The sequence below is a fragment of the Dermochelys coriacea genome, chromosome 25 (genome assembly GCF_009764565.3).
Source record: "Dermochelys coriacea isolate rDerCor1 chromosome 25, rDerCor1.pri.v4, whole genome shotgun sequence".
In the NCBI taxonomy this organism is placed as follows: Eukaryota; Metazoa; Chordata; order Testudines; family Dermochelyidae; genus Dermochelys; species Dermochelys coriacea.
Window position 1 is genome coordinate 16,276,548 of NC_050092.1, and position 16,611 is coordinate 16,293,158.

Below are 16,611 nucleotides of genomic sequence, written 5' to 3' on the forward strand. Positions count from 1 at the left end.
TAACAAAGTAACAAATTGCTGGAAAATAATCACATAATATTTTAGAATTCAAGGGAGTAAGTGTTAAACTCAGTGTTAAATAGAAATTGCTTGGCTATTATTTGTTTAAAAAATCTAGATATTTAAATAAATACTAAGTAGGACTTCCATTCTCCTGGACTATATGATGCCATATATTTTATGTTTACTTTTATATATGCTTGGTAAAATTTAAAACTATAGACTCGCACCAAAGCTGGAGAAATTAGCCAAGATTTTTTTTTCATTCTGTATCTGAGTTTTGTCTACTATGGAAACTGAATTTATAAACTGGTATCTCAAAGGTTAGTGGTTAGCACCTCTGCCTTTGAGTGAAGGACTTTAATTCCGTTCCCACGTTGTTCTTATAATTGGTATTATTTCTGAGCTGTCAAAATATCACAAGAAATCCTGAGAAGACAAAAACTGTGAACCTCTCACTGAGCTGGCTTCAATTAAGTATGACCCTGATCTTTCAAAGGGATCAGCTTGTTGGAGCTCTGTTGGCATCAGCAGGATTCAGTGTCAGCATTAAGGTCTGCATAAGCACATCCCTTTTCAGGATCAGAGCTTACATGGACAATAAAATAAATAATTGACCTTTCCAAAGCAGATTTATTAAACATATTTGATTCTGAGACCCTTTTAAATTTCTTTAAATTTCAAAGCATTAAGACCCTATCCTACTACCAATAAAGGCAGTAAAGTCTCCCATTAACTTCAGTAGCAGCTGGATCAGGTCCTTTGTGACCTTTTCCTCACCTCGTGAGCTTGCAGATGAATGCAGATGGTATCTGAACGTTGCAATATGTGTAAAAGTGTCAAGAATCTTTTAAATACAATTTAAACAATATTTTTATCAGACTATCCTGCAAACTCCAAGTTCAGTTGTGTACATTATTCCATCATCTGCAGGAAAGATACTTCCCTAACACTGAAGACGGGCTTTGCCATAGCATCAACACATGTAAGTTAGTTGGAGCAGGTTATGTCAACCACAGTAAAGAGCTCCCAAGAGCTAGAGGTATGGGAACGGTAGTCAGTCCGTAGGATGAGCTGTTTCCATTATTGTGCAGTTCATATGCTACATGGCTCTTATGGACTGTTTAGGGGGCAGATGCCCCAGTTTTAACATCCCAAGTGTGAATTTCTATTGAGAGAAAATGTGAACACAGGTTGACTCTGGAGCTACAGTGGATGAATGACTACATAGAGATGTATTGGTATGTATTCATATACATATCAAGTTTATCATTCAGACCATTCTGACATTGGTTGCTCTCTTCTATATTTTGCAGCTTCCTCCTTCATGTTAATGATAAATATAGTTATTTTTCAAATGTCACTTCTCTAAATCTAAGGTATTTTATGGTTGATTATTTGGCATCTTCTGAAACTTTTAGATCTGTAAAAATAGTTCAGGATTTAGTACTCTCCGTGTACAAGGACCTTAGGTCAGCACTGCCTTTTGCATTGCACAAGAACACTTTTAGTAGTGTTTGTTTTTTCCTCTCCTATCTCTCTCAATTGGATGGAAATTAAGACAAAATTTTGTTCAATTTCTTGGTAAAATATTGAAAACAAAGGTTGAATGCTATATGTCCTATGGATACATTAGCCTAATTTTCTTAAAAATTAGCCATATTTTTAATAAAAATCTTAATTGTCTGAACACTTAATACAAAAGGCTTATCTGAACTCTTATCACATTTTTATTATTTAGGCTAAATTCTTTACTGACTTGCATCCAGTGCAATATCACTCGACACAGGATTTGGCCTATGTATTTCTTCAGATTACTTTTAAGAAGACACTACTTGTTTTCGATGTGAAACAATTAATTATTAATTATGCAGTATAGTTGAAATAAAGAATTTACACTGAGCAAATTAACAAGACAAAAGCAAATACTAAACTTCCCTTGCAGTTTTAAAATTTTATGTTCCTCTTTACTCAGGGCTGTACTTTATTTACTTGTGTTTATTCAAACCATGTGGATGGCTTCCTTTGGGAGGCAGGAAGAATATAAAATGGCTTTATTTAATTAGATCCTCAACCAAAAAAGATATTAACCGTATTCCCACTCATGGCTAAGCACCTCTGGTTTTGCAGAGCTTTGTAACCTTCTGGATGCATGTTTGGAATACTGTGGATGCCTGCTCATGGCTCTGTAAGTTGATGCCCATGATTATAAAAAGGTGGTGCAGTCCCCAGTCATCTCAATTCCTCCTCCTTTGCGGCTGTGAGCAGGAACCTCAGCTTTAGAGTTGGTGACTGACAGGAAAGCGTATTTTTTCATGACTTCCAGAAGACCTGACAGTTAGGTTACAATACAGGCATCCCTTGTTGTGTAGGATAAATGACTCATGGGTGGAGCAGCTGGCCCAGCCACAAACTAAAAATTCCATTCACGTTTTGATTCTGTTTATGATGATCTCTTACACTGAAGATGATAGTTCAGTACTAATTGATGAAGCAAGTTGTTCAGAAGATAATTTACCTGTTCCTTTTTCCCCAACATAACAAAATGATACAGCAGTAGCAACTTATAGTCAAGGTTGCATAATGATTTCTATTCTAATCTCCTCTTTTAGAAGGTTCATAACTTTTGGAAATTTTCACTTTTCCAGATAAATTTTTTCAGGTCTAATGTCTTTCAAAGGGGTGCCTGTTTTGTTTTGTTAAGTTTAAGTAAAAGTGGTTACAAAAATTTTGAGTACAAGGAGCAGGAGGGAAATGTGCGTATATATAAGTTTTTCATTTTGTGAACAGCTCTACAGCCAAAATAGCTGAGAGTCTGAAATATGGCAAGGAAATATTCTTTGCTGAGGAGAAAAGTCAGAGTATTCTGGAAAAAAAATAGTTTTGGTTTTACTGAGTTATGATCACATAGTGAAAATGTGCAGTACATTTGTTCTCCTTTTTCTATAAGCTTGTAAAGTGGCCAGCTAAGGAAATGTGCATTCCATGTCTGTGGACTGGGTGGATAATTTAGCTGCTTGAAAACAAGTTTATTAAAGTTAGGACAGACTGCTGAACAGTTGGTAAGGTGCCAAGGAGGAGCCATGCTGTGATGTACTTTACAAACACTGCAGTCCCCAAGGCTTGCATGAATGGGGCTTCCTCTTGCATATCCGAGTTGTATGAGACAGGAATCCAGGTACTGTCACAAGTAGTGTCCAGATTATGGATTTTACACTCATTACTGCCAGTTTTTCTACAGACTAGCAGAAATCTGAAATCCTGAATAGTGAATCTTCTACTCTTTATTTTTTGCACCCTAGAAAGTTCCATTCAAAAAGCTCCTTTGGATACATTTAAAGTTGCATATATAAACGCTTAAATCAGGCTGTTCTAAATTTAATGTGATATGTGTAACCTTACTTCTCTACCCCTGTGTGTGTGTGTATCATTATAATTATATGGTCACACACTCTTTATCATGTAATATATACAGTAAAATATCTTTTTTATTGTTTTTGTATTTCTGAGAGAAATGTTAGGCTCAAACCCTAAATGGAGAATCTAACAAAATCTATCAGAAAAGATCAAGGTCTTCAATTCTGCATAAATGTGTTGCTACTCCATCCCATTGCTTCATTGATGAGCCAAATTCTATAATAGCACACTACACCAGTGCTGCCTCAGTGAGATACTGAGAATAAATATTCGCCCTGAACTCCAGTGCTGCCTCAAAACAACCACCCCTGTCACTTGCCTTAAAGCTGGTCTTGGGGTATGAACTTAAGATAAGCTCTTAGTATGGGTGGAGTTCATTACTAAGTTAACAGCATTTACTGTGGTAAATCATTTTGTTCATCATCTTTTTGCTGAAGTGAGTCCTCTGTGTGGTTTAGGTGCACCACTTGGGTAACTGCTGAAACTGCTGTGGTTTCAGAATAGGACCTGTTTTGCTTTTTGTAAAGCTTTTTTCACTGAAACTGTTAGCTAAAATACTGACATAATAAGAAAGAACTGCAAATGTTTATTTGCATTTTCCTACTTCCAAACCTGAAAAGGCATTTTACTATATGAATTTCATTGTAAAACTGCACATTTCTTTAATCTCCAAGGAATCAAAGTTGAAACTGTCCTCTTTACTCAGTCATCATTAACGACATATGTTTACCAATTTTCTGTTACCATTGTTTGCTTTGTTCTGTTAATTTTGTTGGGAATTTGGGGGTTGATTTGGGTTTTGGGGTTTTTTTTGGTCTGTTTTTATTAATATAAAAAATAACTTGTACCATGCTTCTCATACCAGCCTGGGTTCTTGTAATTGTACACATGTAGGGCCAAAGACATGCTGTGCACCCCATTGTACATTTACTTAAGTACCTAGTGCAACTCTCTCTAAATCAATACAGAATTTGGCACATGCTGCATTACAAAGGGAAGCATTTGAGTGCCAATGATAAGATTATTAATTGGAGGGCAGTGGTAAGAAGGAAACCAGTACATTGGAAGACCTAATTCAATAAGGCAAACATTTTCCAGCTTTCAGAATCAGAGCATATTTGCCAGGTGGAGGGCCTTCACAAGAAGAGCCTTCACTGGAGAGCATCCATCACCTGTAAGTGGTCACTGGGATTGGTTTATCCAAGGTGAGCATTGCCTATAAAGGTGTTGCAGGTTAGAAGCAAGACTTTTCCATCTTTGCCCTGTATTGCTTCAAAATAAATTACCAAATTAAAACTGTCTTGAGATAAGTTTGTTTAATACAAAAACTGAAGAAAATAGCATACATACAGTGAAATTGAAGACTTCTAAGTTAACAGTAACTCTATAGTGTTCATAGTGATGCTTCCTTTTGCAGCAGATTCATTCTTTTGTGATCTGAGCTAAATATGAAGCTGAAGAAACCCCGATGCTCTTCACATGTGCTCCGAAACCCACCATGGACCTTCATGCAAAACATTAAAGCAGACAGTTTAGAAAAAACAGTTTTAGTGAGCAAATAAGTTGCAAGACCTGGGACCACAATTCCAGTTATTGATTCCAAACAGTGATTTCAGCAACAGAAAATCTAACAGCTAAGAAAAGACCACTTAAAATGGAACAAGCTCGCTCTTTACAAATCTGCCCAGTGAGGTTTGGTATGAGAAGCTAGAGGGCCAAATTCTCCTCTTGTGTACCCTTGCAGCCCTCTGACTGAAATGGAAATGCACTAGTGCATCTGAGGAGAATTTGGCTGATTTGGGGTTAGAGAGCACACTAAAAACCACACTTTTAAGGGGACTTGTTCAAGGACAGCCTGAATCTCAAATTAGGTTTTCAGGCAAGAAAACCTAAATATTCCAATTTTGTTTGTAGCCAAAATTAATTATTTTACAAAATAAAATTGTGTTTGCACATAAGATCCTCTTGTCTGTAGACCCGGGACTGTTGAAGAACTCAACAAATGAGTTTTTATCTTTTAACAGTAATAGTCCAAATGCAGAGTTCAGTATTTTTTTTTAATGAATAGACTTGCCTGGATGTATGTGAGAGAGATATCTCCCATCAGATGTGGCCAAGAGTGGGATGTGTTATGAATATAATGAGGTAGGGGTTAGGGGAGTTCAAAGACAATCTGAAACTGGCAAAGGGCAGAAGGTCCATATTAGAAGTGAGGAAAGCTAATACTGCTGCTAATTCCTGTATTTTTGTGTAATTTCCTTACCTTGAGGACAATCTGCTAATTTGATCAACCTTGTTTTTAAAATATATTGGCTGACCAGTATATCCAACATGAGGCTGAAACCTGAAGTTGACATTTATAAACAGTATCTAGTATCTGTTGTATTAACTAGAAGTGCAACATAGGGCATATAAAGATTCTACTCGATAAGTTTATGGAGGAGATGGTATGATGGGATAATGGGATTTTGGTAAGTAATTGATCTTTAAATATTCAGGGTAAATAGGCCAAATCCCCTGAGATGGGATATTAGATGGATGGGATCTGATTTACTATAGAAAACTCTTTCCTGGGTATCTGGCTGGTGAATCTTGCCCATGTGCTCAGGGTTTGGCTGATTGCCATGTTTGGGGTCGGGAGGGAGTTTTCCTCCAGGGCAGATTGGAGAGGCCCTGGAGGTTTTTTTGCCTTCCTCTGTAGCATGGGGCATGGTTGACTGGAGGGAGGCTTCTCTGCTCCTTGAAGTTTTGAACCATGATTTGAGGACTTCAATAGCTCAGACATGGGTGAGGTTTTTCATAGGAGTGGTGGGTGACATTCTGTGGCCTGCGCTGTGCAGGAGGTCAGACTAGATGATCAGAGTGGTCCCTTCTGACCTTAGTATCTATGAATCTAAAGAACTTGCCATAAGCACTCTTCCTCAAGTGCATCATGAGGACCAACTGGCTGAGCAGAATCAGAGGAAGAACCTAGCAAAATTGGAAGCAAATCCATTCTTTTCTGCCGTACCTTGGCATTTATAAAGAATTGGAGGGCAGGAGGTCCAAATTCTTTTTCAGCCTCAGTCTGGACTCTCTGAACAGTGATTGTACCCAGGTTTTTTAAGTGCAGATGATGAGCTTCTTTGACCACCACTTAGGGTATGTCGACACTATGAAATTGGGTCAAATTTATAGAAGACAATTTTTGGGAAGTGATTTTATACAGTCAATTATGTGTGTCCCCACTAAGCGCATTAAGTCAGCAGAGTACATCCACAGTACAGTGGCTAGTGTCGACTTTTGGAGCGTTGCACTGTGGGAAGCTATCCCACAGTTCCCATAGTCTCTGTTGCCCGTTGGAATTCTGGGTTGAGCTCCCAATGCCTGATGGGACAAAAACATTGTCACGGGTGGTTTTGGGTACATGTCGTCAGTCTTCCCTCCCTCCATGAAAGCAACAGCAGGCAATCGTTTCGCACCTTTTTTCCGTGCAGAACCCATACTGCTGTCAGCAGACGGTGCAGTAGGACTGCTAACTGTCATCGTCATCCACTGCTTCCGCTGCAACTCTGCTCTCCTGCAGACGACATACCACGGCAAGCGTGGAGCCCGCTTAGCTCACCGCTGCTGTTGTGAGCATTGTAAACACCTCACACATTATCCTGCAGTATGTGCAGAACCTGCAAAAGTAGGCAAGGAGGCGATGACAGCGCGATCACAATAGTGATGAAGACATGGACACAGACTTCTCTCAAAGCACGGGCCCTGGCAATTTGGACATCATGGTGGTAATGGGGCAGGTTCCTGCTGTGGAATGCCGATTCTGGGCCCGGGAAACAAGCACAGACTGGTGGGACCGCGTAGTGTTGCAGGTCTGGGATGATTCCCAGTGGCTGTGAAATTTTCGCATGCGTAAGGGCACTTTCATGGAATTTTGACTTGCTTTCCCCTGCCCTGAAGCACAAGAATACCAAGTTGAGAGCAGCCTTCACAGCTGAGAAGCGAGTGGCAATAGCCCTCTGGAAGCTTGCAACACCAGACAGCTACCGGTCAGTCGGGAATCAATTTGGAGTGGGTAAATCTACTGCTGTGATCCAAGTAGCCAACGCAATCACTGAGCTGCTGCTATCAAGGGTAGTTACTCTGGGAAATGTGCAGGTCACAGTGGATGGCTTTGCTGCAATGGGTTGTTCCCTAACTGTGGTGGGGCGATAGACGGAACGCATATCCCTGTCTTGGGACTGGACCACTTTGGCAGCCAGTACGTAAACCGCAAGGGGTACTTTTCAATGGTGCTGCAAGCACTGGTGGATCACAAGGGACGTTTCACCGACATCAACATGGGATGGCCGGGAAAGGTACATGACGCTCACATCTTCAGGAACTCTGGTCTTTTTGAACAGCTACAGGAAGGAACTTGCTTCCCAGACCAGAAAATTACGTTGGGGATGTTGAAATGCCTATAGTTATCCTTGGGGACACAGCCTACCCCTTAATGCCATGGCTCATGAAGCCATACACAGGCTCCCTGAACAGTAGTAAGGAGCAGTTCAGCTATAGGCTGAGCAAGTGCAGAATAGTGGTAGAATGTGCATTTGGACATTTAAAAGCTCGCTAGTGCAGTTTACTGACTAGGTTAGACCTCAGCGAAACCAATATTCCCATTGTTATTGCTGCTTGCTGTGTGCTCCACAATATCTGTGAGAGTAAGGGGAGACGTTTTTGGTGGGGTGGGAGGTTGAGGCAAATCGCCTGGTGGTCGATTACACTCAGCCAGACACCAGGGCGATTAGAAGAGCACAGCTGAGTGCTCTGCGCATCGGAGAAACTTTGAAAACCAGTTTCATGACTGACCAGGCTATGGTGTGACAGTTCTGTTTGTTTCTCTTTAACAAAAACCCACCCTTTGGTTGACTCTACTTCCCTGTAAGCCAACGGACCTTCCCCCTTTGATCACCGCTTGAAGAGGCAATAAAGTCATTATTGTTTCAAAATCATGGATTCTTTATTAATTCATCACACAAATAGGGGGAAAACTCGCAAGATAGCCAAGGAGGGGTGGATGAGGAGGGAAGCACCGGGTGGGGTGGTGGAGGAGGGAAGGACAAGGCCACACTACAGTTCAAAACTTATTGAATGCCAGCCTTCTGTTGCTTGGGCAATCCTCTGGGGTGGTGTGGCTGGGTACCCGTAGCTCCAGCCCCAGACATGTTAACAGATTTTTCCGTAGCTATACTGGCTGTAAATGCATCCAAGTCTTCAGGGCAAATTAATCATTAAACACGTGTGCTTTTAAACACTGTATTATATTTACAAAGGTACACTCACCAGCAGTGCCTTCTCCAGCTTCATGGTCTGGGAGCCCACCTTGGGAGGGTATTGGCTCCAGGGTGATGAACAGTTCCTGGCTGCCGGAGAGAAGGGATTCTTCACTTGCCTGCTGTGCGCTATCAACTTCCTCCTCCACCTCCACAAAATCCTCATCCCTGTTGCGCGAGACTCCCCTTTTGCAGGTGTCCACAGACGGTGGAGTAGTGGTAGGGGCCCCCCCAGAATTGCATGCAGCTCATCATAGAAGTGGCATGTATGGGGTTCTGACCCGGAGCAACCGTTTGCATCCTTTGTTTTTTGGTAGGTTTGCCTCAGCTCCTTAACTTCCACGCGGCACTGCTGTATGTCCCTGTTGTACCCTCTGTCCATCATGCCTTTGGAGATTTTGGCAAATATATTGGCATTTCGTCTTTTGGAACAGAGTTCTCCCTGCACAGATTCTTCTCCCCATACAGCGATAAGATACAGTACCTCTTGTTCAGTCCATGCTGGAGCTCTTTTGCAATTCTGGGACTCCATGGTCACCTGTGCTGATCAGCTCACCACGCTGGCCAAACAGGAAATGAAATTCAAACGTTCCCAGGGCTTTTCCTGTCTACCTAGCAGTGCATCTGAGACTGCTCTCCAGAGCGGTCACAGTGGAGCACTCTGGGATAGCTCCCGGATGCCAATACCATCAAATTGTGTCCACACTACCCCAAATTCGACCCAGCGAGGTCGATTTTAGCGCTAAATCCCTCGCCGGGGAGGAGTACAGAAATCGATTTTAAGAGCCCTTTAAGTTGACTAAACAGGCTTGGTCGTGTGGACGGGTGCAGGGTTAAATCAACCTAAGGCTGCAAAATTGGACCTAAACTCGTAGTGTAGACCAAGGCTCAGTATTAGATATCACTTATCAGTACAGGGTTTTTGATGGTCTCAGAATGCCTAAAACAACAATATCTTTCTGTACATTTATAAACAACTCAGAATATTTAGGAGTCACCGATAACTACTTTTGTCAAGATGATGATTTTTCCACCCTATTTACTAGGAAATGCAGATGCAAAATATTAATAAAATTTCAATGGGCAATGAATTCTTGGAACTAGTTTCTGATGCTGTAACTATCTGATATTCAAATGGCATAACCAAAAGGGTTCTCTTTATGTAGAATCATTATAAAATGATACTGTTGCTGTAGCAACTCTGTAATTAAGGGTATAAAAGCTATTACATCCTAACCTATGTTTTTTAGCATCTTATAAATTCCTTTTTGGATCAACGGTTTCAGAGTAGCAGCCGTGTTAGTCTGTATTCGCAAAAAGAAAAGGAGTACCGGTGGCACCTTAGAGACTAACAAATTTATTAGAGCATAAGCTTTCGTGAGCTACAGCTCACTTCATCGAATGCATCCGATGAAGTGAGCTGTAGCTCACGAAAGCTTATGCTCTAATAAATTTGTTAGTCTCTAAGGTGCCACCGGTACTCCTTTTCTTTTTTGGATCAAATTTCTCATACTTATTCTAATATTAATTTGTTTGGAAAGTTTCAAGGAAATAGTGTGGGTATGTCTAGGGGGTGGGGTTTTTGTTTTTTGCAACTTGCATGGAGGTTGCATAAAAGTGTTGTAATATTTTTCGTTGCCTTCACAACTAAAAAAACCTCACTTTTTAAACATTTAAACTTACTATACAGCTAATGAGGGCAAGTGATTGTGACAGGTTAGAAAATATTTGATTTTGATACAAGTAAACATTGGAATGTGTTAATTTTAAAGCTTTGACAATATATTTTTACATTTTTTACATAGTCAACAATAGAAAGGAAAATAAGATGGCTCTGTGGATGAGGGGAAAGCAGTGGACGTGTTATTCCTTGACTTTAGCAAAGCTTTTGATATGGTCTCCCACAGTATTCTTGCCAGCAAGTTAAAGTAGTATGGTCTGGATGAATGGACTATAAGGTGGATAGAAAGCTGGCTAGATCATAGGGCTCAACGGGTAGTGATCAATGGCTCCAGATCTAGTTGGCAACCAGTATCAAGTGGAGTGCCCTAAGGGTCAGTCCTGGGGCCAGTTTTGTTCAATATCTTCATTAATGATCTGGAGGATGGCGTGGACTGCACCCTCAGCAAGTTTGCAGATGACACTAAACTATGAGAAGTGGTAGATATGCTGGAGGGTAGGGATAGGATACAGAGGGACCTAGACAAATTAGAGGATTGGGCCAAAAGAAATGAGATGAGGTTCAACAAAGACAAGTGCAGAGTCCTGCACTTGGGACGGAAGAATCCCATGCACCGCTACAGACTAGGGACCGAATGGCTAGGCAGCAATTCTGCAGAAAAGGACCTTGGGGTTACAGTAGATGAGAAGCTGGATGTGAGTCAACAGTGTGCCCTTGTTGCCAAGAAGCTAATGGCGTTTTGGGCTGTATAAGATGGGGCATTTCCAGCAGATCCAGGGACGTGATCATTCCCTCTATTCGACATTGGTGAGGCCTCATCTGGAGTACTGTGTCCAGTTTTGGGCCCCACACTACAAGAATGATATGGAAAAATTGGAAAGCGTCCAGCGGAGGGCAACAAAAATGATTAGGGGACTGGAACACATGACTTATGAGGGAACTGGGATTGTTTAGTCTGCACAAGAGAAGAATGAGGGGGGATTTGATAGTTGCGTTCAACTACCTGAAAGGGGGTTCCAAAGAGGATGGATCTAGACCGTTCTCAGTGGTAGCAGATAACAGAATAAGGAGTAATGGTCTCAAGTTGCAGTGTGGAAGGTTTAGGTTGGATGTTAGGAAAAACTTTTTCACTAGGAGTGTGGTGAAGCACTGGAATGCGTTAGGTAGGGAGGTGGTGGAATCTCCTTCCTTAGAAGTTTTTAAAGTCAGGCTTGACAAAGCCCTGGCTAGGATGATTTAGTTGGGGATTGGTCTTGCTTTGAGCAGGGGGTTGGACTAGATGACCTCCTGAGGTCCCTTCCAACCCTGATATTCTGTGAGTCTATGATTCTAAAATTAATCTGAACCATACAATACTATATTGTTGTGGAATTAATTTTTTTAGCTGAGACAGCCCCTGTTGTTATAATCTGCATTAATTTTCCCCGAATGTTGTGTGCACTGAATAATAGTCATCAGCACCTCCTACTGATTCACCGTGCATTCTGAGAGGACATAAGACTGTCTCTCAGACTCACCTTGCTATCATAAAGCATGTTTTTATATCTTCTAAAATACTTGAAGCTTGAACTCAATTCTTATTTTTATGTAAGGTCATCCTGGAGTGAATGTATTACAGAACTCATATTCAGTTACAAATCAAAGGACTGGATGATTCCAAACAAATGATTTTAATAGTCAAAATAGACCTTATCTTGCGGGCCTGGTTACTACTTTGAATGGGCAAACCATCTGAGAATACCAGGTATTCTAGTCTTCTTTATCTTTCTTAGCAGTAGCTGATAGTAAATGTCTTTGTTCCCTTTGGATTTCATAAACTAAGGAAAATTTGATCTGTGTGGTACTTGGATAAAAGAGCTTTAAGAAAATAAGGAAGGTCTGGAATTCATAATTTTATATGCACCAAGGGCATTAAAAAAGGGCTATACAAACACTTGGGGCTTGTCTACACTGCCCTGCAGTTCAGACTAAAGTGCTGCACTGTGTGAATGCTGCAGATGCGAACTAAAAGGTTCCTAGTTCATATTAATATAGTCCTCTAATGTAAACTCTGCATTAAATCCCTATGTGGACACTCTCATGTTAAATTCACACCTTTTTGTTCATTAACTTCAGAGTGTAGGTGAGCCCTACATATCCATGTGGACCCTTCTACCATGCACTAAAAGTTACATCCTGGACTACTCACGGAATTAACGCAGGCTTTTTCCTTGTGTAGACAAGCACATAGTCTACTCCTGTTTCAGAGCGCAGTACTGAACTTTTAATGCACAGCAGCAGATTCCACATGAATACAGTGCACATCAGGCTAGTGCTGGGTAGATTTACACCCCAGCTTGCTGTGAACTAAGTTTTGTATTGATGAGCCCTAATTTGTGCTGTTTTTTATCCTTTGGAATCTCTTCCAGGAGTTCTCTTTAAATTTCTCCATGCACTTTGTAACTGATTTGACTTTTATACCAAGAAGGGTCAAGTCAGATATTTGTTTCTAGGGGAGCTAAGTTAAGGGTTGTTTGCACATCTGTAAGGAGTGCTAGCTTAGGAGACCATGTCAGTTTTTATTCTTACCTGGTTTATTATTTAACTCAGGAAATTGCCCTTGCAAAAATGTTAATGCATATTTAATATCAAGAATTTGAATATCAAGGCTAGAATATGGAACCTTTATTCAGGCTTGTCAGTACTTACACAAGTAATCCCATTGACTTCATTAAAGTCAGTGTCAATGCTTATAAGAATAAGTGCTTAACAAGGATAAGGGTTACACAATCAAACACAATTAAACAATTCTTTGTTTCCTCACCAACTTATTTACCTCATTGTGTATATACTGTACACTGCAAATGTGGATGGATGAACCAGTTCTGGAAAAGAAAATATATATATACAGATAATAGTAATTGTTTAGGAAAATCTGATTGTTTAACATAGTTGTTCAGTGTTTGGAAATGTAAAGCATTAAAGGCCAGATTTTTAAAGTTGTTAGGCATTAGGTCCCTAAATACCTTTAAAAATCTGGCCCTTAGTGCTCATTCTTATTTATTATTTAATGAAAGACCTAAAATGTCTCTACCTTTAATCAAGCGAAGTTAACTACAAGTCATAATTGACAAATATTTGTGATCAAATGCCTTTATATACTGTTCTTCTATCTTTTTAAATTTTGTCAATAGTATTTTCATAAATCTAGATAAACTTATTGCCAATGTTTATAAATAACATTTATGAAAATCCATGAAGAGAGAAACAACTGTTGAGACCTTTTGCAGGGATAATGGGTGCTGTGATATCAGGTTACCTTTTAGATTATTCCAGGAAGAAAGGATGATATTACAGTAAAAGTGCATGAAGGACAATCTCCTACTTAGGGATTTGCGTTTTCCATGGTAAGTAACCTCTCTTTTTCTCCTTTTTTTTTTTTTTTTTTTTTTTTTTTTTTTCCTTCTCCTGAACTTTCCAGGTAAAAGTACTCCTGTAAGCCAGCTCGGGTCTGCAGATTTTACCAAGCCCCATGATCCATTCCAGCCATTTGGGGCTGAGAGCAGTGACCCGTTTCAAAGTAAAAAGGGGTTTGGGGACCCGTTTAGTGGAAAAGATCCATTTGCTCCTTCTTCTTCAAGTAAAACTTCTAAAGACTCTTCCTTGGGTTTTGCAGACTTCAGCTCTGTAAGTTAAGTTCATTGTCTCTGAGCAAACCACTTTCTGCTCTGCTTGCCGCAAACTCTTAGTATTTTTTGTTTTAATTGCAGACCTACTGTCCACTGGCTTCTGTCTTAGTACCTTCGTGCTGTCCCCATTGTAGTTCTGTATTAATATTTCTGTGTAAAAAGGCATTTTCTCTCAATAATAAAGGAGTTTTGAGTTTGATACTCAATTTTAAAAGGATTTGTTTTCTTTTAAATTATTTTACTACAGTGTGCCTTTTCTTTCAAGATATTTGTAGCAAAATCTGTGTACTGTTTTTTTGCATAGATGCTGTTTTGTAATTGATTTTTGGAAGCCAGGATGTAAACATTCCTCAGAAATAATTGTTGAAGACATTTATATAGCAGTTTCACCATATCCTGAAAAGTAAATCCTTAAAACAAAGGGTTCCATATAGTATTTGTAACTGTTTGTGAAAAAGTTTTGACAATCCTGTCACAATGTTTTCTGTATGCACTGGAATATGAATCATAAAGAGACATATACAAGAGAGAGATTGAAAATTATTAGCTGTGGAATTTTGTTTCAATTACTTATTATGTATTTTATGAAATTTAATCTTGATAAATGCAAAGTAATGCACATTGGAAAGCATAATCCCAACTATACATATAAAATGATGGGGTCTAAATTAGCTGTTGCCACTCAAGAAAGAGATCTTGGAGTCATTTTGGATAGGTCTCTGAAAACATCCACTCAATGTGTAGCAGCAGTCAAAAACGCAAACAGAATACAGGGAATAATTAAGAAAGGGATAGATAATAGAACAGAAAATATCATGTTGCCTCTAAATAAATCCATGGTACACCCACATCTTGAATACTGTCTGCAGATGTGGTCACCCCATCTCAAAAAAGATGTATTGGAATTGGAAAAGGTTCAGAAAATGGCAACAAAAATGATTAGGGGTATGGAATGGCTGCCATATGAGGAGAGATTGATAAGACTGGGACTTTTCAGCTTGGAAAAAGACGAATAAGGAGAGATATGGTACAGGTCTATAAAATCATGACTGGTGTAGAGAAAGTAGATAAGGAAGTGTTGTTTACTATTTCTCATAACACAAGAACTAGGGGTCACCAAATGAAATTAATAGGCAGCAGGTTTAGAACAAATAAAAGGAAGTATTTCTTCACACAACATACAGTCAACCTGTGTAACTCCTTGCTAGAGGATGTTGTGAAGGCCAAAACCATAACAGAAAACATAACCATATCTAGTTCAAAAAAGATCTAGATAAATTAATGGAGAATAGATCCATCAATGCCTATTAGCCAGGATGGGCAGGAATGGTGTCCCTAGCCTCTGTTTGCCATCCTTGTTGGGAACCTGGGAATGAGCGACGGGATAGAACACTTGATGATTACCTGTTCTGCTCATTCCCTCTAGGGCACCTGGCACTGGCCACTGTTGGAAGACAGGATACTGGGCTAGATGGACCTTTGGTCTGACTCAGTAGGGCCGTTCTTATGTTCTTACCTTAGAGAAGCCCTTGTTAAACAAAGCAAACTGAGGTCTGTTTTATACAACCAGTATATTAACATCCATATTGCACCCCATTAGAAAAGATCAAAAGGTCTTACAGCAAAGCCAAATGCTTTTCCAGGAGTAAGTACCAAGTTTTCAAAAAGCCTGGCTTTGTTTCTAGTGTAGACAGATATATTTACAATGATTTCAAATATAGCATAAGAATGGCTGTTCTAAATGCTACCGGTGGTGAATAGAAAATATGTTCCATACAAAGCCTCCAGCCTCTTCTTTCTTTCATGTGTTTAAGTTTTTTGTTCTGGATTGCACTGCCACACAATAAAATTACCAACTCAGTCTATTCTTTTAAATCTGGTGGATGTATTTCACTGTTAAGTAGGTGTTGTTTTTTATTTAAAAAGTTTAATCTCAAGCGGTATTAATTTTTAAACAGCTTCCCCCAGTATTTCAGTTCACAGTAAAACATGCATCATTCTCCTCCCTGATATATGTTTAGCTGAGGTCCTCTGTGCATATTTTTTTAGTTGTCCTCAATTCTTTAGTTTATCTGAAAATATCAAAGCTCTAAATATTATTAAACTTTATCGTAATTAGCAAAAGTCTGTTGAAGGTTGGTACGCAGTTAAATTCTGTGAGTGTATACAAAATGATGACATAATAAAAATCAGACACAAAGCTTGCATTATCTGCAATTTTTTTGAATGGTATTTAGTTTCTTTTTTGGGGAACAAGGATGTAATGTCTAAGCATAAAAATGGAATTACTGTTACCCAGCAGTGATTATTGTATTTACAGAGTACAAATATTTCTTAGCTGGCAGGCTTGAGTAAGTCATCAGTGATTTATACCAAATGATTAACCAGTGTCATTTCTTCCATTTAAGTTTGTGTTTATGCCCCTGTGCCATCAGGGTTGTAGGAGATAGGATCAGCCTTGGAAAGTAGAAAAAAAAAAATAGGATCTGAATAACCATTTATCATTTAGCTGGTCATAGCTTAGGTTAACTCTTGTCGCTGGACA

General features: G+C 39.5%; 1 protein-coding gene across 1 annotated transcript in view; it reads left to right on the forward strand.

Annotated features, from left to right (window-relative positions):
- Nucleotides 1-16,611, forward strand: part of EPS15L1 (epidermal growth factor receptor pathway substrate 15 like 1) — an 86,799-nt gene that overhangs the window by 59,525 nt on the left and 10,663 nt on the right. Inside the window, 1 exon segment of the mRNA XM_038384494.2 lies at nucleotides 13,859-14,064. Coding sequence (XP_038240422.1) covers nucleotides 13,859-14,064 — 206 coding nt within the window.